This window comes from Helianthus annuus, chromosome 11, assembly GCF_002127325.2.
Source record: "Helianthus annuus cultivar XRQ/B chromosome 11, HanXRQr2.0-SUNRISE, whole genome shotgun sequence".
Taxonomy (NCBI): domain Eukaryota; kingdom Viridiplantae; phylum Streptophyta; class Magnoliopsida; order Asterales; family Asteraceae; genus Helianthus; species Helianthus annuus.
The window spans coordinates 33,827,352-33,848,462 of record NC_035443.2 but is presented as its reverse complement, the minus strand read 5'-3'; the positions used below and the strand labels follow the sequence as shown (position 1 = coordinate 33,848,462).

General features: G+C 41.7%; 1 protein-coding gene across 1 annotated transcript; it reads left to right on the top strand.

Annotated features, from left to right (window-relative positions):
* Positions 1–19,342: 19,342 nt before the first annotated feature.
* On the top strand, positions 19,343–20,693 carry LOC110889983 (xyloglucan endotransglucosylase/hydrolase protein 24). The gene is made up of 3 exons (XM_022137557.2): positions 19,343–19,754; positions 19,842–20,035; positions 20,134–20,693. The coding sequence occupies exons 1-3, from the start codon at positions 19,473–19,475 to the stop codon at positions 20,528–20,530; spliced, it is 873 nt and encodes a 290-aa protein (XP_021993249.1). The 5' UTR covers positions 19,343–19,472; the 3' UTR covers positions 20,531–20,693.
* Positions 20,694–21,111: the final 418 nt, after the last annotated feature.

The following is a 21,111-nucleotide window of genomic DNA, read 5'->3' as shown; positions in this document are numbered from 1 at the left end:
GTTTTCAAAAAGCAACCTGTTCTCTTAGGATCACTACCTGAAGAGGTATGGTCTTAAATCAGTGCACACATGGCATAGGAACTACACTATTTTTCAAGCATGACGTCAACATCATCCGAGTGCATCCAAAAGATTCTAGAAACTTTTGGAAGAAGTCGCAGGTGACAAGAAAGATGCTCCGTCAGACAAAAAGGACGACACGTGGCACCTATAGATCGATGGATGCCAGCATGCATTGCAAGATTTCTAGAGGGCAGGCTGATAGCCAGTACCATTGAGCGCCTAGCTGGACGAATGAGCGCATGCCATGTCATCCACTACACTAGCAATAACAGAGGGGGCAAAGAGGATATTCCCCTTGGTCAGACAGCTGGCACCCACTGGCTAGCTGGCAGGTCTCCCCCTCCTCCTTCATCCTTCTGCTATAAATAGAGGATTCCACCTTCAGGTTTAAGGATTCTGCTCTCTCACTATTTACTCTCAACACACACTATTCTCCTCAGAACAGTACTTATTCTCACGTCGGAGAGTGGTCACAAGAAGAACCCCCCTATTCCCCTCCTTGTGGCGAGTCACCGGTGTTCTGTTTTGTAGGATATCAGCTAAAGGCGAATGGAGGAAGAGATTGAACCCTTAATCTACGAGACAGTCAGCTGGGATAACCTAGTGTTAACCAGTGTTTCATCACTGCCCTTTATATGTATATTTGGGTGTGTATATATATACAAACACAAGTAAAATAAATAAAGGAAATTGAAGTAAAATGACAAAATGATCCCTGAGTTTAGACTACTTTTGCCACATCAGTCCACAAATGAAACCTTTTGTATCTGCATCCCTGTCATTTTTGTTGTCATTTTCATCTAATTGGCAAACCAGGTTAGAATTTTTTATTAAATTCTCCTCTTTTGTTGTTTTCCTTATTTAAATGAAGGGTGTAATCGTCATTTTATAACAAAATATATTTTAATTAAACGGGGAAAACGACAAAAAATGGAGAATTTAATAGAAATTTCTAACCCAGATTGTCAATTGAATGAAAATGACAACAAAAATGAAATCTCGGGTACCAAGATACAAAAAGTTTCATTTTTATACTAAAGTGGCAAATTCTAAACCAAGGGACCATTTTGGTATTTTACTCAAAGAAATTATTTCAAATATATAATCCAATAAATGGATATACATTATCTGGTATCATATACTCACCAAACAAATAAAAAATAATCCAATACCCGGTCCATTGCCCGACTATTGGATCCCATAACTCTCACAAATGTTTTGGGTTTCGTGTTTACCCATCGTGTTAAGGTTCAATTGCCATCCCTACTCATAGCCACGTCTATAGGTGGGGTCCTGGGAGAGTGGGATGTATGAGAAGCCTTACCTCACATTTTTAGTTGACTTCATTGTTGACTTTTATATATATACCGCTAATTTGTCGGTGAAGATGTCATCGTTGTTCCATAGGTGAGTAATAGCCAATAATATTGTATCAGTGTATTTCAATTTTAAATTTATCATAGCCATTATTGTATTTTAGGATAGGCATGATTGTATCCATGAGGGATGCCTTTGTATTTATATGTAACCCACCATCGTGAATATTGAACAAATCAATACAGAACTTTATCATTGTATCAACCAATTAGCGATCCATCATCTCTCTCTCCAAATATCCAATTTTCACCTCCTCTCAAAAGTTCTAATTCCTATAAAGGCGGGAACTTCTGCCACATCTTCTGAGGTCCCACTACATACTCTTTTCCACCTTCTTACCATTAAACTTTCTTTAACCAATTATCTTGTTTGGAGAAATCAAGTCCTTCCCCTCCTAACCTACCTGCAACTTAATGACCATGTTGATGGGACCTCCTCGCCACCGGCATAAAACATTACAGTTGACGGAAAACTCTCCTAATGCTTATTTTCAAACCTAGAAAGATGATCAGAAAGTTATTCTCTTGCTACAATCCACTCTTAGACCGGTGGGTATGGGGAGGATAGTCTTTTTGCAGACTACCCGCTACGTAGGCGCCACGTAACCACGGGAGGAGAAGCATCATCTTGGGGACTACCCAAGGGTGTGGGAAACTACCCACTTTAATAAAAAAATAATATATATTCAAAGAGAGAGAGAGAAACAATGAAGGGGGCCCACCACATTTTAATAAAAAATAATAAAAAAAAACCCACATGTGCCCCGTCTCCTCCGGCTCTATTCCGACGGAAGTGCTGCGACGCCCCTAAGGGGGCCGGTGTGCGACGTGCCTAAGGGGGGGGGGGGGGACGGCCCGGTGCCGAATCCCATACCCATTGGTCTTACTGAAGAAGCCATGGCAGAGGCCATTGGTTTTACCACTACTCGTCATATTTGGCTCGCCCTAGAGACAACCTATAGTCATCACTCCGTGGAACGAACTCACACTCTTCGTGATACCCTTCGTCAATTGCAAAAAGGGTTATCTACTATTGCAGAATACTAGCGTAAGTTCAAATCTTTGTGTGATCAATTAGCGGCTATTGGACATCCAGTTGCCGAAACCGACAAAACTCATTGGTTTTTGTGCGGTCTAGGGTCTCAATTTGAGACATTTTCTACTGCCCAACGTACTGTTAGGCCATCACCCGTCTTCCGCGATCTGCTTTCTCAAGCCGAGAACCATGAAATTTTCCTACGGGTCATTCATAGTTCACAACCACCTTAGGCCGCTTACCTTGCTCAACCTCAACGTGGGTCCGAACGAGGGTCCTTTTCAGGGCATCGTGGTCGTTACCGAGGATCTGGTTCGGGACGAGGTCATTCACCCGGATCATGTCGCATGCCTCACTGCCAATTGTGCCGAAAACAAGGCCACTATGAAGTGCTTGCCCTAACTTAGCCACTTTTGCCCAACGTGCTTCTCCGATTGACGCTAATCTTGCTCAAGCCTTTCACGCTCAATGCGATGTGACGAAAAACTCTCCCGGCTGGTGCACGGACACCAGCGCCACAACCCACAGGACGCCTTCCCCGGACTCCCTTGATGTATCACATACTTATATTAGTAATGAATCTGTTGTTTTTGGTAATGGCCTTTCGTTACCGATCACAAAAATTGGTCATACCTCTTTAAACTCTTGCTTACCAATTAAAAATGTTCTAGTCGTTCCACACCTTACTAAAAGCCTTCTATCTTTTAGTAAACTTACACATGATTGTCCTGTTGATGTTCTTTTTTCTAACGATTTTCACATTCATGATCGAAACACGAAAGCGGTTCTAGCAAGAGGAACATGTGAGAATGGTCTATACATTTTTTCGCAAGCACAAAAAACTCTTGTTGCTGCTCCTTCCTCTCATCATCTTCATGCTTCCTTTGAAAAATGGCATAGTTGCTTAGGTCACGTCTCATTCGATGTTATTTCTGCATTGCATAAACTTGGTCATTTGTGTGTTACTTCTTTATTAACCAAACCGGAAATATGTTGATCTTCATTTGTCGAAAGCACGACGTTTGCCATTTGCTTTAAATAATAAACGCTCTTTGCATGCTTTAGATTTAATACATTGTGATCTTTGGGGACCCGAACCTATTCCTTCTTCAGATGGTTATTTATATTACGTAATATTTGTTGATGATTTCTCTCGGTTTACGTGGTTGTACCCTCTAAAAGCAAAATCGAATATTTATGATATTTTGACGGTTTGCTTATCATTTGTTCAAAACCAATTTTCATGTGAGTTAAAGTTTTTTAAAGTGATGGTGGTACCGAATTCATAAACAATCAAGTTCAAAAACTCTTACAACAAAGTGGTATTCAACATCGCTTGTCATGTCCTCATACTCCCCAACAAAACGGACTTGCCGAGCATTAACACCGACATATAACCGAAATGGGTCTTGCTATGATATTCAATTCTCATGCACCGACAAACTTATGAGTAGATGCCTTTACATCAGCAAGATATATTATAAATCGTCTTCCCATGCCGGTTCTAAACGATAAATCACCTTTTGAGACCTTTTTTAATAAAACCCCTTCCTATCCTATGCAAACTTTCGAACTTTCGGTTGCCGGGTGTTTCCGTATCTTCGGGACTATGCTAAAAACAAACTTTCTCTGTTAAGCGCTTCGTGTGTTTTCATTGGCTATAGCCCGAATTATAAATGTTATCGATGTTTTGAACTGGTGTCATCTCGAGTTTACATTACTCGCCATGCCCAATTTGATAAAGATACATTTCCATTTAGTGGGATTGTTCCACCCATTGATGATTCTATACACTTGTATTTTCTAATTTTGATGACTCTATTACTCCTACCATATCAACCACCCCACTGCCATCTTTAGCACCACAACCAAATACCACAAATTCTTGCCCCACTCGTGATTCTGTTCTAAGCACAATGTGCAATCTGTGGCCCACATGCAACATTCACCAAACAACCAATCCTGCTCAGGGGCGGATTTACATTTAAATACCGGGTTCCCAGGAACCCAGTCGGTTTGTAATCTTTAGTGAAAATCTATATAGAAACTAGAGAAGGAACCCATAAATAAATTTTCAGTGAACCCATAACAGAATAAGTGTTGTGTTCCAGTGGTAAAACCTGCCCTTTCTAAGTGTTAGATACCGAGTTCGAGTCTTCAACAACTCTTGTTTTCCTCTTTTTTTAACTGTTCAAGCCCATCTTACTAATGTTGTGCATCAAGAGAAGCAATTAGGGGTTATTCTGATTAAGAGAGCCTAGCTCACAAAATAGATTATAGGATAACCTTTTTTAACTTCTTCAGTTTTTCTCTATTAAAAGTACAATTGTCAATGCATAAAGTACGAATTATAGAAGTTACATTTGGCTTGACAAGATCAGAAGTAACGTTCTGTTCATTTTACTTTATCATGAATACAATTGTATCGTATTTTTACATGTGATGTACCTTACCCGAACCGTCAAACTGACCGAAGTTTTTTATGTTTAGTCCTAAAAAAGTGAACCCATTGAAAAAAATTTCTGGATCCGCCACTGATCCTGCTCCTCCAACATCCCTATATCAATTGTTATTCCTACGAGTCCCATTTTATACAATCATAACCACCCCTCTTCGGACTCAAGCTCATCACCATCCTCATCGGGCCCCAAGACCTAATTTGCTCCGCTTGTGTCACACCCCAACCGATGGCGGAATCATCGGGGCGTGGCACTAGGCGAATCAGATTGCTCAAGAGAATCCATAACGACTATATTGCGATAATATTTATTACATTTGTTATCCCATACTAACAAACAATACAATCACATAAGTTATCACAGATTTCTTGTCCTCTCGAACAATTCAAATCCGACAACCTAGATTTTAGATGAGTTTCTAGACTTCCTAGCTTGATTTGATGTAGACTTCGACTAAACCTGCAACATACGTTAAAATAATGTCAATACAAAAGTATTGGCGAGTATACAGGTTTGATATGTAACAGTATGATAGATTAAAAAGTGCTGCGAATTTCCATATGCATAAACGTAATACACGACATATATACTCGCAAAACTGATACTACCAGCTAAGTCCTCGATGCTCGACTCTTCGATGGCATAACTAGACCCCGTCGGGCGCAATAGTACTATACTAGTCGTGGTGGGACGTCACGAGTATAAGTCCTAGCATACATGTAACTAGCATCACGTATATCTATGCAAACAGTTATTCGCAAGTGATAAATTGACAATTTGAAACATTCGTTTGATAAGTTTGATTTATAAGGAACGTATGTTACACCCAAAATTCGATAAAAAGGGGGGGGGTCAAGTATACTCACAGTGCGTATTTGGTTGGATTGACGAGAGGATGCCTGAGAATGCCTGAGAATGCCCTGATTTCAGACTGATTACATGAGTATCAAATTACGCGTTAATTGGTATCGGATTACGCGAAATTGGATGAAAGTTGGCCCATTCGGATGGGCCGTTCGATCGGATAGGCTGTTCAATCGGATGGCCAGCTCGATCGAGTGGGCTGCTCGATCGGCCAGCCCGTCCGATCGGCTAGCCTGGCCGATCGGCTGGGCCGCTCGATCGGCTGGGCCGCTCGATCGGCTGGGCTGCTCGATCGGCTGGGCCGTTCGATCGACCAGCTTGTCCAGCTGTTTTTCGACGATTTTCGTGTGTTTTCGGTGGTTTGGTCAGGACGTTGTTGTGACCTGTTGAACAACTGAAATCCCATCAATTTCCGACCTGTTCTATCGGCCGGGAATCACCCCGTTCCATCAGGACTTGCCGTTCTTGACGGTTTTCCTTTGTTTAACCCGTACTTGGTGGTAACATTGCTAGAAATCAGATCTTTGAATGAGTAGAAGGTCGGTCTAAGCTCCGATTCTACCGTTTTTATGTATAGATCTGATGTAAAAACCTTGATTATTATTACGGAATTTCTTAGATCTGAGTTGTTCTTGGTGGAATGAGGCCAACACTTGAAGTTCATAGGAACTTCATGACGACATCATTCTAGAACATCTTAAATCCACAACTTCTTGTTTGGAAAACCTAGATTTAGACGAGATTTGTATAAAATCGCATGGAAACCATTCGGATCTGAGTTGTTCTTCATGGGATGACATCACCTTTGAAGAACTCCATGGTGACATCACCCTAGAACACTTCAAATCCGTTGATTTCACGGTGAAAAGTTGAGATTTGAAAGGTAGAATGATGAAGGAATGCATATAGATCAAAGAAGTACAAGATTCGAGTTAAAAACTTACGAGAATCGCGAGAAATCGGGAGACTAAGGGGCTGGAACGTCTTAGTCGAGTAGCAGCAGCAACATCAAGTGTTTGGGGGGTGAAGAGGGGTATTTATAGGCAAGGAAGGAGGGAAAAGGAGGAAAGGTGGGCCGGATCGGTTGGCCCGTTCGGTCGGCCGGCCCAACCGATCGGCTGGCCTGTCCGATCTAGCGGCCCAGCCGATCGGCTGGTCCGTTCGATTGGGTGGCCCAGCCGGTTGGTTGTCATGTCCGATCGGCTGGCCCAGCCTATCGGCTGGCCCGTCCGATCAACCGGCCTAGCCGTTTGGCTGGCCCGTCCGTACGGAAGCCTTTAGTCCTCGTTTTTTGTGCGTTTTCGACTGTTTGGGCCATGTTTTCATATATTCATATTACCATTTAATTACTTATCATAAATACTCATAAAAGGGTCGTATATACATACCTATATAACCAATATTCGGTGCGATGATCGAGTTACGCGTGCCTTCGAGTGCGTTCTTTGATGTGATGTGCCACAATGATTATCGAGGCACTACTTGCTCGTGTTTCCGTCATCGTCACGACGGCTGGAGACATGGTACTCACCCGATAGTCTTTGTTAGCGTTGCTTGTTTCCGTTTTGACACCTCACGGTTATCGAGGAGGGTAGATTAAGCCCTCACTCAACATCATCGTGAGTGTTATAATGCATGAAAATAGGTTTGTAATAGCGATGGATATGCGTAATTATTCGATTATACTTCGACTTAGCGCTATATCTGATATAGTTATATTATGATCCGAATCTTTGGTGCTAGGCGTAACGAGTATAGCGAGTAGTAACAACGCATGAAAGTGCAGGTTGTTACATCTTGCATCGACCACATTTGAAACCGTTCAGCCCATTCTGCCATCTTACGCTTAATCGGCTCCCATATGTAACTCAACCACTTCCGATCCTACACCAACACTACCTATAATTTCCTCGTATCCGATGACCACTTGGTCAAAATCGAGTATCCTCAAGCCCAAACATTATGCCAACTTAGCAATTGTTTAACTATACACCGCTACATCATGCGTTATTTGTGGCTCATGATCCTAAAGGTTATAAACCTACATCTAAACATCCTAAGTGGGTGGATGCAATGAATGCGGAAATAAAGGCCCTTCATAATAACCGCCCTTTGGAGCTTGTTAAACGTCCTTACACTCGAATGTTGTTGGTTCCAAATGGGTCTATTGGCCGAAGTACAAAGCCGATGGTTTCGTTGATCAATATAATGCTTGTTTAGTTGCTCAAGGCTTCACTCAAATTCCCGGTCTTGATTATTCATTAACCTTCAGTCCGGTTGTAAAAGCATCAACTGTTTGAGTTGTTCTTGTACTTGCTACCATTTATAATTGGCGTCTTCACCAATTAGACGTTAAAAGCGCTTTTCTAAATGTCACTCTCACCGAAATAGTCTATATGGAACAACCACCGGTATTTATAGATCAAAAATATCCGAACCATGTTTGCTATCTCAAGAAAGCTCTATATGGCCTTAAACAAGCCCCTAGAGCATGGTTTCAACGACTTCACTCCTTTTTGACAAAACTTGGCTTTCAATGTAGTAGAGCCGACACTTCGCTTTTGTCTTCAAAAAAGATTCGTTTGTTCTCTACCTTCACATTTATGTGGACGACATTATCTTGACCGGTAACGATGCGTCCTTTATAACAAATTCACTTCTCGTCTTTACACCAAGTTTGCCATTACAGATTTGCGTCCATTAAGCTATTTCTTGGGTCTTGAAGTAACACACACCTCTTTTGGTCTATTCTTGAACCAAGCAAAATATGCTTATGATATACTTGCACGGGCTGGACTTTTGGATACCAAACCCATTGCCACACCTCTCACCACAACCGACATTTTCAGCTCCAAAGGAACACCTTTTCATGACCCTACTTTCTATATATCATTGGTGGGTGCTTTACGATACTTAACAATCACACGCCCGGATCTATCCTATGCAGTTAATCAAGCAAGTCAATTCCATAAAACCCCACAACCTCTCATTTTAAGCTTGTTAACACATTTTAAAGTATGTTAAAGGCACACTTTCTTTTGGTCTGACGTTTAAAAAACCAACCATCACCAAATTAGTTGGTTATTCGGACGCGGATTGGGTTCGATGTTTGGAAACTAGACATTCTACTTGTGGTTATTCAATCTACTTACAAGGTAATCTTATCTCTTAGAGTGCCAAAAAAACAACCCACGGTCTCTCATTCTAGCTGTGAATCGAAATACTGGGCGATGGCTAACACGATGGCTGAAATTCTTTGGTTAAAACATCTTTTACGTGAGCTTCATGCAATGCCTCACGACCGTCTGACATTGCTATTAGACAACAAAAGTGCACTCTTTCTAATTCAAAATCCGGTATCTCATAAACGTGCAAAACACATAGACATAGATTATCATTTTGTTCGAGAGCTTTTGTCATCGGGTCGTCTCTACACCAAGTTCATTCCAACCACGCTCCAGGTTGCCGACATCTTCACCAAAAGCCTTCCAAGGCCCCTCTTTGAACGGTTTCGTAACATGCTCTGTGTCGGTCCCCCACCTGCTCGCTTGAAGGGGGTAATAGCCAATAATATTGTATCAGTGTATTTGAATTTTAAATTCATCGTAGTCAATATTGTATTTTAGGATAGGCATGATTGTCTCCATGATTACAGGAAATGCCTTTGTATTTATATGTAACCCACCATCATGAATATTGAACAAATCAATATAGAACTTTATGAGTTAATACGTCATCGTTATATCTACCTTTCTTTGAAATTAAAAACTTCGTTGGCGATCGATCAATGATCCTTCGGTAAAGCCGTTGGTGGTCCGTATGGAAGTCTTTATGAACTTTCTTTTTACACATGGACCTTGACCTGATGGATTATCGACGGATTATGCCTTCCGCGACGAACCGCTAACTGATATGTTGGTGCTTACCGTTGATACAAAAATGTAACACTTTTAGGGAGTTTTCTAATAATAACATATATGAATCATGTAAAGTTCAATAAATTGATTAGCAATATAAGCTAGCTAAGTGTCACATCTCGCTTAAAATTCAGTTCGTTTCACCGTGATTTAGGGGCTGCTGGAACACTCCGGAAAGTGCTACAAAAATCTAGTCTCAAAGATTAATCTACAAAGTTGCGGAACACTCTAGAAATGGCCGGTAAATTCAACCACAAAGGATCCAGCCAAGAAGGATCTAGATCATCCTTGAATCATCAAGTAAGTATCAAGATATTATCAAGGAACCCTCTAGAAAAAAAAATTGATCATAAGTGTAGCCAATGAACACTCTAGATCAGCCAAGAATGTGCCCAAAGTGTTGGATATTTCATCAAGAATACTCTAGAATCTACCATAAAATATCTTGTATGGAAATCTCTAGATTAGGATCATTCTAGATCTGATCCAACTAGTATAAATAGGTGTTAAGGGTTCTCATTCAAAGCACCCAACTTCTTGTAAACACTTGTACTTGTTACTTTGTTCAAGTAATCAAAACACCATCTTTCTTGTAGTATTGCACTACAAAATCGTTCTTGTGTTCACACAAACAAAGACTTCCACTGTGAAATATAACCAAATCCAACCACAAGGCTGAACTTAGAAACATTCTAAGTGCCGCATGGGAGTTCGAGAGTCACTCCGTGACAATCAAAGCAACGTTCGATCCATTGGAGATGACTGAAATAGAAATGACGCAACGCACAACGGGTGCCGGAGGCGAAACGCGTGGACATGACAACACTCAAAAAGGTGGAAGGAAGACCCGAGAAATGTTCAAAGACTTGGTTGCAAGTCTGGATAAACGAATTGAAGACGTTAAACATCGATGGCTGAATACAACAACAATGCTGATGCTCTAAGGGCTGAATTCGACACCTTCAAGGAACACGTCACTTAATCACTACAACAATTAGAACCTTTGAGTAGTGATCTCGACGAGACGAATGATGCCTTCAAAATCGCTATTGCAATATTGTAGAATGAAATAAAAGAAATGTTTATGAACGAGTTGGGTTAACTCAAAACCAACGTAGAGAAGGAGCTTGCAAGATGCCACGATCGCTTCAAACAAATGTAAACGGACTTCAACATCCTCAAGCAAGCTGTTGCAAAAGGAGTCGGCAGTACAAGCAACATTGTTCCCACTAAAGTCAAAGTCCCGCAACCAACTCCATTCACTGGAAAGTGAGAAGCATGAGCGGTAGACGACTTCCTTTGGGAAATTCAACAGTACTTTGAAAGCGTAGACATCACGGATGATGCTAAGAAGATCAAGACGGCACAACTTTAGTTAAAGGACACTACTGCATTATGGTGGAGACGAAAACAAAAAGAGATCGAGCAAGATACGTTCTTCATCACTATCACTACTTGGGCTGATTTCACTAAAGAAATCAAAAGACAATTTTAGCCGGAAAATGCTGAGTACGAAGCGAGAATTCGACTTCGTAATCTCAAACAACGGGGTACTATCATAGAATACATATGTGAATTTACAACACTTATGCTTGAAATTCCGGATATTTCGCCCAAAGACTCACTCGCGTACTTTATTGATGGCCAACAATATTGGGCGAAAAACAAAGCCGAACATCGTAACGTTTAAGACTTATCATAGCCATCATTGATGCTGAGTCTTTACATGATCGTACTGAAACACGATCAAAGTCCACGCAAGTGGAAACCAACAATGCAAAAGGTGGGGGAGCCAGACCCACCAACCAATTCCGGAAAGAGGACACCCTGAAACCATTTCAGATAGCTAACGAACCTTATAAGGGCTGTTTGATATGCGACAAACCGCATAACATGCGTTATCGCCCAAAGAAGCATAGCCTTAATGCAATGGAAAAGGTTGATGAACAACCTGCTGAAACTGAGGAGGCTCACTTGGGATCAATACAACTACAAGTATTGAATGCCTTAACCACAGTTGTAGGAAGGCACTTAAAAATGGTAGAATGCGAGCCAAATGAATCTTATCCGCCAACATCAGTAGACAACAAATTAGATGAAAGACCCAAAGGACTTCAATTCGTGAGCATCGAGGTAAACGGGAAAACCGGCAAGGCACTTGTCGATACCGAGGCAAGTCATAATTTCATCACCTTGGAAGAGGCTAGAAGACTTGGCATGCCGATCACATTCCGTGAAGGATGGATCAAAGGAGCCAACGGAGAACCCGAGCCAATCAGAGGATACGCGTGGAAAGTAAAGTCAATGGTCGGGACATGGTCAGGAAAGATAGATTTCACCATAACGCCCCTGGACGACTACGACATCGTCGTCGGAATGGAGTTCTTCCGTCAAAACAATACCATGCCATCACCATTTCTGAACACGATGTACCTTGTAAAAGGGAAACAGGTACATACAACTACTCTAGTAGCCAAGCAAAAACAACAAACCAAGACCATATCCGCATTGCGACTCACGAAAAAGAAGCCGAAGGTAGCCAAGCATCGCAACAAGGGTGTTGCGAATTTAGGTGGGGAGAATGTCACGTCCCGCTTAAAATTTAGATTGTATCACCGCGATTCTGGAACCTTCCAGGCCATTCAAGACACGTTAGGGGCTGTTTGAACACTCCGGTAAGTGCTACAAAATTCTGGTCTCAAAGATCAAGCTACAAAGTTGCGGAACACTCTAGAAATGGCTGGTAAATTCAGCCACAAAGGCTCCAGCCAAAAATGATCTAGATCATCCTTGAATCATCAAGTAAATATCAAGATATTATCAAGGAACCCTCTAGAAAAGGTTGATCATAAGTGCAGCCAAGGAATACTCTAGATCAGCTGAGAATGTGCCCAAAGTGCTGGATATTTTAGCAAGAATACTCTAGAATCTACCATAAAATATCTTGTATGGAAATCTCTAAATTAGGATCATTCTAGATCAGGTCCAACTAGTATCAATAGGTGTTAAGGGTTCTCATTTGAAGCACCCAACTTTTTGTAACCACTTGTACTTGTAACTTTGTTCAAGTAATCAAAACACCATCTTTCTTGTAGTCTTGTACTATAAAATCGTTCTTGTGTTCACACAAACAAAGACTTTGGCTGCGAAAAATAACCAAACCCAACCACAAGGCTGAACTTAGAAGCATTCTAAGTGTCGTACGAGAGTTCGAGAATCACTCGGTGATATAAGGCTTTTGTTTAAATATTTTTGTGGCTTCTCACGAGTTGTAGGAGACTTTTGTTAGGAAAAAGATAGTTTTTTTTAAAGGTGTGAATTATTCGCGAATGTCGGGGGTCTAGCATACGATCAGTGGCGGACTCAGAAATTATTTGCTGGGGGTGCGAATGAGACGTTCAACCATATTTTCAAGGGGTGCGGTCGGGTTTTTTGCCTAAAATATACACTAATTTTTTTTCAAGGGGTGTGGTCGCCCACCCACGACTGTGGATAGGTCCGCCACTATACGATGTCTTGACTGGGTCCGCGCTAGGAAGTTCCCTCGCACAATAGATCCTCAATTTAAATCCCTCAATAGGAAACCCCCATCACCCATACTTGAAATTGAGACTTGGCACGGAAAACTCACCCGGGTTCATTATAAGTGAAACTTAAATACCTATAGCCACCATTAGAGCACTAGTGATAGTGATGGTTGGGAACAAGAGAGAGTTACACGCAGGGGCGGACCTAGTGTACTCGGAGGCGTAGCCTGGGCTACGGCTCAACTTCTAAACTTCTAACTGGTAGTGTAAAAAAATTTTTTTTTTCTGATTTTTATACTAAGGATACCCCTCAACAACTACTAGGACACCCCTCAAAAAAAATTTTAGAAACTAATATTAAGCCCAAATAATTCTGAATATATTGGCCCAAATAACCAAATGATAGCCCAATATTAGTTAGCACAAATAACCAAAAAAATAACCCAACAGCGTATTGGGAATTTGGGCGGCAGATTGAATTATGCAGGGATCACAATTGTCGACAATTGATGTCGAAGTCGAACACAGGGATATCATATCAGTATCACGAAGACACGAACAGTCGAAGTCTCGAACAGAATCACAGATTGTCATCGGCTCATCATCGCGGAATTGCTGTCGAACTCGAACACACGATTACCGAAACAAAAGCAAGATAAAATTATACCGAAACAATGGGGACGACTCGAGACGTTCCGGCGAACTCGGTTGCTCCGGTGTAACTCCGGCGACGATTGGTTCCTCCGACTTGTTTCCGACGACGTGCTCGATGAACGGAACGAAAGAAAGAACGAGTTGGGTTCCTTCGTAAACTCCGGTTGTCTTCGACGAGTGTGCGACTTCTTTGAAAAGGATGCGTTTGGTGGTGAGGGTGAGAGGTTCGGTTTTATAATGTTCGAAAGTCTCGTGAATTAAGGAAATGATTTGCGATTGATTGTATGAGATGATGAAATGGGTCTAGGTGCTTAGCATGTATAATAAGGAAGGAAATCAATTACAAGAAATCAGGAAGAAAAGAAAGAAGGCAAGTTTGGAGCTGTTACGCGTTTACGTGTTTGGCGGCAATTTGGAAGGAATCAAACAGCGGCTTTTTCGGCTTAAGTGATTTTCACGCGGGTTGTGATCGCCAAACAAGCAACTGGTGGAGCGGTTAATGGTGTTCAGTAAAAGTGTTTATGGTTCGGCACTAGAGCGAGACACGGTTGGCTGACGTTTAGAGGACCACGATATCAAATTATCGCCAAGAAACACACAATAGCCACTGGTAGATCGCCGAGAATCCGGGCACCCACCCCAGTCAGCATCAGAATAAGCAACCAGTGAAGTGGTACCAGACTGAATAATGCGCATGCCATACTCCAATGTACCTTGTAAATACATGATAATCCGCTTCATGAAATTAAAGTGTGTATCACGTGGATCATGCATGAATAAGCAGATGTGTTGTACGGCATACGAAATATCTGGTCGGGTGAAAGTGAGATACTGCAATGCCCCGGCCAAGCTACGATACAAAGTAGGATCATGAAAGGGAGCCCCATCATCGGCACTAAGTTTAGCTGAGAGATCCACTGGGGTGGTACACGGTTTGCAATTCGACATGGAGGCACGTGCAATAATATCCTTAGTATACTGTTCCTGAGACAAAAATAAGCCATGTGACTGACGAGTGACCTTGATACCCAAAAAATGATGTAAAACACCCAAATCGGTCATAGCAAATTCCCGTGAGAGAGTACGAATAATCTCATGCAATAGTGTAGTGGAAGACGCCGTAAGAACAATGTCATCAACGTACAACAATAAATAGGCAGTCTCATTTCCTTTTCTGTAAATAAATAGAGAGTGGTCGCAGGCACTACTCCGGAATCCATGTGAAAGAATATAGTTTGCAAAACGGGTGTACCATGCACGGGGCGCTTGTTTGAGGCCATATAATGATTTCTTTAGGCGACAAACCAGATGTGGGTTTCGTTTATCTACGAAACCAGGGGGCTGATGCATAAAAACAACTTCATTCAATGTACCATGTAGGAAAGCATTTTTGACGTCGAGCTGATGTATAGGCCAAGACCGTGAAACAGCCAAAGAAAGCACGGTTCGGATAGTAGCTGGCTTAACAACAGGACTGAACGTGTCCTCACAATCGACCCCCACTGTTTGACTCTTCCCATTAACAACGAGACGGGCTTTATACCTTTCCAATGACCCATCCGACTTAAACTTGTGGCGAAACAACCACATGCATCTAATAACCGGCCTGTCAACCGGGCGGGGAACCAACTCCCATGTATCATTATCCTGTAAAGCAGTAAATTCGGTTTGCATTGCATGTAACCAATTTGGATCAGTAAAGGCTTTGGCATAGGAATTAGGGATCGGGGAGATGGGTGAAGAGAATAGGGTGTGTTGGGTGTGTGGTTTAGTGGAGCCAGATTTAGATCTAGTGGTCATGGGGTGAGTATTAGGTGGAGTTGGGTCAGGTTGTGCGGGTTGTGGCGGGTTGGGTTGAGAGGATGAGGGTGAGGGGTTAGGCTGGTTATTAAAAGGTTGGGTTGAGTTAATACGGTTAGGCTGATGGGTAGTAGTTTGGGCTGCTGATGGGGGTAAATGAGTTGGGCGGGTTCGACGACTATAGGTCAAAGGGTAGGAGATTATGCTAGGATGTGGAGGTAGTGTTTTGGGTTGTGGAGGGTCAGGTGAAGGTGAATGCTGAAAGGTAAAAGCATCGGGAATAGGATCATCAAGGAATTGGTACCGACTAACAGGAGAAGGTATTGTGTAGGGGAAGGTTCGTTCGTCAAAAGTGACGTGTCGGGAGATGTGGACTTTACCGGTAGTGGGATCAAAGCACCGGTAGCCACGAAAATCAGGAGGGTATCCAAGAAAAATGCATCGTATAGAACGAGTGTGAAATTTATGGGGTTGGGTGGCTGATGTATTAGGATAGCAAGCACACCCGAACACTCGTAAGTGATCGTAAGTAGGGTGTCGCAGGTATAGGGCAAACGTAGGCGTGAAATAATTCAGCCGTTTTGTAGGTAAAATGTTATGAAGATACACTGCTGTATGAAGAGCCTCTACCCAGAATATTGGTGGGAGAGTGGCATGTATTAGCAGTGATCGAATGATGTCGTTAAGGCGACGAATCATCCGTTTGGCTCGGCCGTTTTGGGAAGAGGTTTGAGGACATGCAAACCTGAATACCAAGCCATTTTGATTGGCGAAATTTTTGAATGCAAGGTTATCAAACTCACCTCCCAAATCGCATTGGAAGTTTTTAATATTTCTGTTAAACTGTGTAGCGATTAGTCGATGAAATTTCACAAAAGTAGGAAAAGTTTCAGATTTGAATTTAAGGGGATAAACCCAAACAAAGTGTGAAAAATTATCAATTAGGACCATATAATATTTATATCCTGTTTTACTTGGTATAGGAGAAGTCCACAAGTCACAATGGATAATATCAAATGGTGAAAACGTGAATGAATTAGAGGCATAAAAAGGCATACGTTTACTATTCGATAACTGACATGAATGACAAAAACTAGACTTGTTTTGATTACAAGGAAAATTAAAATTACGACTAAGAATGTCTAAAACTTGAGCCCCGGGATGGCCAAAACGATCATGCCAGGGTAGTGTAGTGGATGTGATAGAGCATGCTTGAGGCGGAAGTTGCGGAGCGGTGAGCGGATAAAGGTCCCCGGTGCTATTGTGGCGTGAAAGAATTTGTCCAGTTTTGAGGTCCTTCAAAGAAAAACCAAACGGGTCAAATTCGATAGACAGGTTATTATCGCGAGTAAATCTTCTAACAGAAATAAGGTTTTTAATGACTTTTGGGCTATAAAGTATGTTAGGTAGAATATAGGTACGGTCATTAACGGTGTGGTAGCCGGTTCCTGATCCTTTTATTGGTAAACATTCACCATTGCCAACCAAAAGTTTACTGTAAACAGGTAATGAAGATGGATGTCGAATCATACCTTGGTTAGGGGAGACATGAGATTCTGCTCCCGTATCCATGTTCCAGAACGGTTCAGGTTGCTGTAATTGCATTGTTGCAAAAGCTGCTTGAATATCAGACGGGTTTAGAGCGTCATATCCGTTGGGCTGCGGTTGCATGTGCTGGGGCGTAGGGGGGTAACCAGCGTAATGTGCCTGCTGGGCTTGGTCATTGGGCTGCTGAAACTGGGTTGCAGAAGGTGCGAATTGGGCTGCATTGGGCTGCGACTGATTGTTGTTGTTGGGCCTCCATGAGGGCTGAGTAGGATAGGGACAAGGTGGAGTATTCCACCAGGCCCACTGGGGATAACCCGGGTTTTGGCCCGAGTTTTGGAAGGCCCAATTCGCTTGCTGTTGGTTGCGCCCACCCCCGCGACCTCGACCACCGCGTGAGCCACGATAGCCTTGACCTCGACCACGTCCGCGACCCCTAGAAGAAGTTTGATCCGGGGTTTGGTTAGGGTTAGGAGTCGTTTGTTGTGTCGGGGCAGCAAGAGCCACTAGTACCGAAGAGGATGTGTTTTGACGAGCTTCAAGACGAATCACTTCGTCATGTAACATACTACGTGCCAGATCCCAATCGGCATCTTGCTGATTGATGAGAGAGGCAATAGTGTCATACTCAGCTGGTAAACCACGCACTAATTGTAAGACGAGTCGTGACTCAGTTACAGTGTGGTCAACGTCCCCTAATTGATTCGCTAGTTCCTTGAGACGTTGACAATAATCATCAAGAGAGGAGCAGGCTGCAAGAGTGAGATTGCAGAATTTTGATTCAAGGGCAGCCGCCCGTGCCTTCTTATTACTGAGGAATATCTTCTCGATCTTGAGCCAAGCCGCACGAGCAGTAGAGTCAGATTCCAGAATACGACCTAGCAGGTCATCTGAGATTGTGCTGTAGATCCACTGGAGAACCAGCGCATCAATTTCTTTCCAGGAGGAGGAGGCGTAGTCTTCATCAGTTTCAGCAGGCGATTTGGTGTCATCGATGTGGTTGAGGACTTTGTAAGCCACCGCATGCAGCTTGAACAGTTTAATCCAGGCAGAATACGTAACCTTGGTGCCATCAAGAGTACGCACTTTAGTCTGGATATTTGTCACAGAATACGCCGGATGGAGGGTGACTGCGGGTTTCTGGGATGGCTCGGATTGATCAGGTTTAGTCATGGCAGCGATCGGAAAAAAAGAAGGGATCGGAAAAAAAACGCCGGCTAGGGTTTTAGGGTTTGAGAAGAAAATCAGAACCGTAGCTCTGATACCATAAAAGTGTTTATGGTATGAAATTGTTCGTGATTTCTATTCATCAGAGATACCCTTTAAATAGGGAGAAATACAATGAGCCCTATCTATATTTTAGGACTAGATATACATAATAATACAAATAAATAATAATCCTATTCTTTGTATATCTATCGGCTAAGATTCAGTTCCTACAGTTAGACCCGGCTTCGAATCCCGCCGTCTACTATTTATTTTTACTTTCCAATTCTTTTGTTTTAATTTACATAATGAGATTCCAAGTTTCAAAAATGGCGCAAAAGACCCTCTAACTTGAAGAGTTAACTAATTAGCTAGGTTTAACTTGATTAACTTGAAGAGTTAACTATGATTTGTGCGGTCGAAAATGATTTTTTACGTGAAGTAAAAGATAACGATCTGATGGAACGATTTCAAGCTATGAAAAAAAAAGAAGAGGACAAATCTATTAGGTATTTGTTTTACTTTATTTATGTATTGTTGTTTTTTTAATACTGTATGATTGTACGGTAAAAAAAATTTTTTGGGATACTCCTGAGTTAATGTTCTAGTTCCGTCACTGGTTACACGTACGTTTTAAATAGTTAAAAATTGATTACAAAGTAAGAAAAACATAATATTAACCTTTTCAAAATAACTACTTGAAAATAGGTCAATATATTATTACTTTTCAACGGTGGGACTTGTTTTTTGGCACGCATATGGAGGGAAAAACAACAGCTGCTCTTCTTACCAAAATAAGATATTTTCAATACACTAATGAGCTGGAACGCGCAAACTCAAGTTTATATATCTTAGTCATTTTCAGATTGGTATACTCCTAAACTAATTGCTTCCTTCTATAACGACCTGGTTAGTTCCTCATGCAAATTGTCGATCTAACCACACCTATATAAGCTATCTTTTCCCCACAAATCTTTCCCATAACATCTATCCATCTCTATCACCACCTCTCTCAGAAAATAACAATGGCACAGCCAGACTATTCAAATTCTAAATATGGTGCTTTCGCTCTAACAATTGCATGTTTAATAGTAGCCGCATTTGCTGGCAATTTTTGTGATGAAATGGACATCACTTTTGGTGGTGAACGTGCTAAAATTCTCAATGGTGGTCAGGATCTTTATCTTTCACTTGATCAGTACTCCGGCTCTGGTTTTCAGTCCAAGAACGAGTATCTATTTGGAAGGTTCGACATGCAACTCAAACTAGTACCTGACAACTCTGCTGGCACTGTCACCACGTTCTATGTGAGTACTATTTCATATTATGTCCACTTTTAGTAATATATTTACCATGGCTGACCAAAAGCATGCCTTTGTATTGAATCATATCAGTTGTCATCACAAAGCACCGGACGTGACGAGATAGACTTTGAATTTTTGGGCAACTCGACAGGAAACCCTTACACCATCCACACCAATGTGTACTCGCAGGGGAAAGGAGATAAAGAACAGCAGTTTCACCTTTGGTTCGACCCTACTGCAGCCTTCCACACATACACTATCCTATGGAACTCACAAAGAATCATGTTAGTATTGAATCCAACATATATATTAGTGTTTTTTCTCATAAGTTTTTGAATATTAATATGAATACTGATATTATAATAAATCCTTTTTGCTGTAGTTTTTATATAGATGACATCCCACTAAGGGTGTTCAATAACCATGAGGCTATTGGGGTCTCCTTTCCTAAGAGCCAACCAATGAAGGTGTATTCCAGCTTGTGGAATGCCGATGACTGGGCAACCCAAGGTGGGCGTGTGAAGACCGACTGGACTAAGGAACCTTTCACCGCTTCATATAGGAAATTCAATGCCAATGCCAACAAAGTGAGCCCCGATTCAAAGTCAACAAGTTCGAGAAATGAAAACCAAGCATGGCGTACCCAAGGACTTGATGCAGCAGGGCGAAACCGGATCAGGTGGGTGCAAAATAAGTACATGATCTATAACTACTGCAACGACTACAACCGGTTTCCCAATGGTCTTCCAGTTGAATGCACACGGCCTAGATTCCTCTAAAGCGTACCCAAGATCTTGATTGGCATATTTCATTAATATGCTATCAATGCTTTTTTAATCTAGAAAGTTTTTTATTCTTTATTTGTTGTACACTAAATAACTTGAGATTTTGAATAATTATCGAAGTACTATAATGTCATCTCCAACAAGGAGATTTTGGGTGTTTATAGTGAGAGAGAAATATGATGTGAAAAGAGAGGTAGTGTGGTGGAAGAGAGAGAGAGAGCGCGAGGGAAGTTCTTGGCGAAAACTGGATAACGCCAAGCAGTAAGCCATATGACATGGATTAACGGTTAAAACTGGGGCTATAAACTAACCGAACATTCAACGAACAGTTCGTGAATTGTTCGGCGAGAAGTTCATTTACGTTCGTTCGTTTAGTTAATGAAACATGAATAAGAAATTCTGTTAGGTTAGTTAAATGAACGAACAAGAACCGATGTCTTGTCCGTTCAATTGCGTTCATGAACGTTCGGTAATGTGTTCGTGAACATTCATTCATGTTTGTTCGTTTGTTTATGTTGTTCATCATAGGTTTTAAGCATTTATTTATTTTATCTAAACTTTTTATATTCGTTAAT

Coding starts and splice junctions, on each gene's coding strand:
- LOC110889983 (XM_022137557.2), top strand. CDS start 19,473: ATGGCACAGCCAGACTATTCAAATTCTAAATATGGTGCTTTCGCTCTA. Junction 19,755..19,841: donor GCACTGTCACCACGTTCTAT/GTGAGTACTATT, acceptor GAATCATATCAG/TTGTCATCACAAAGCACCGG. Junction 20,036..20,133: donor TGGAACTCACAAAGAATCAT/GTTAGTATTGAA, acceptor TTTTTGCTGTAG/TTTTTATATAGATGACATCC.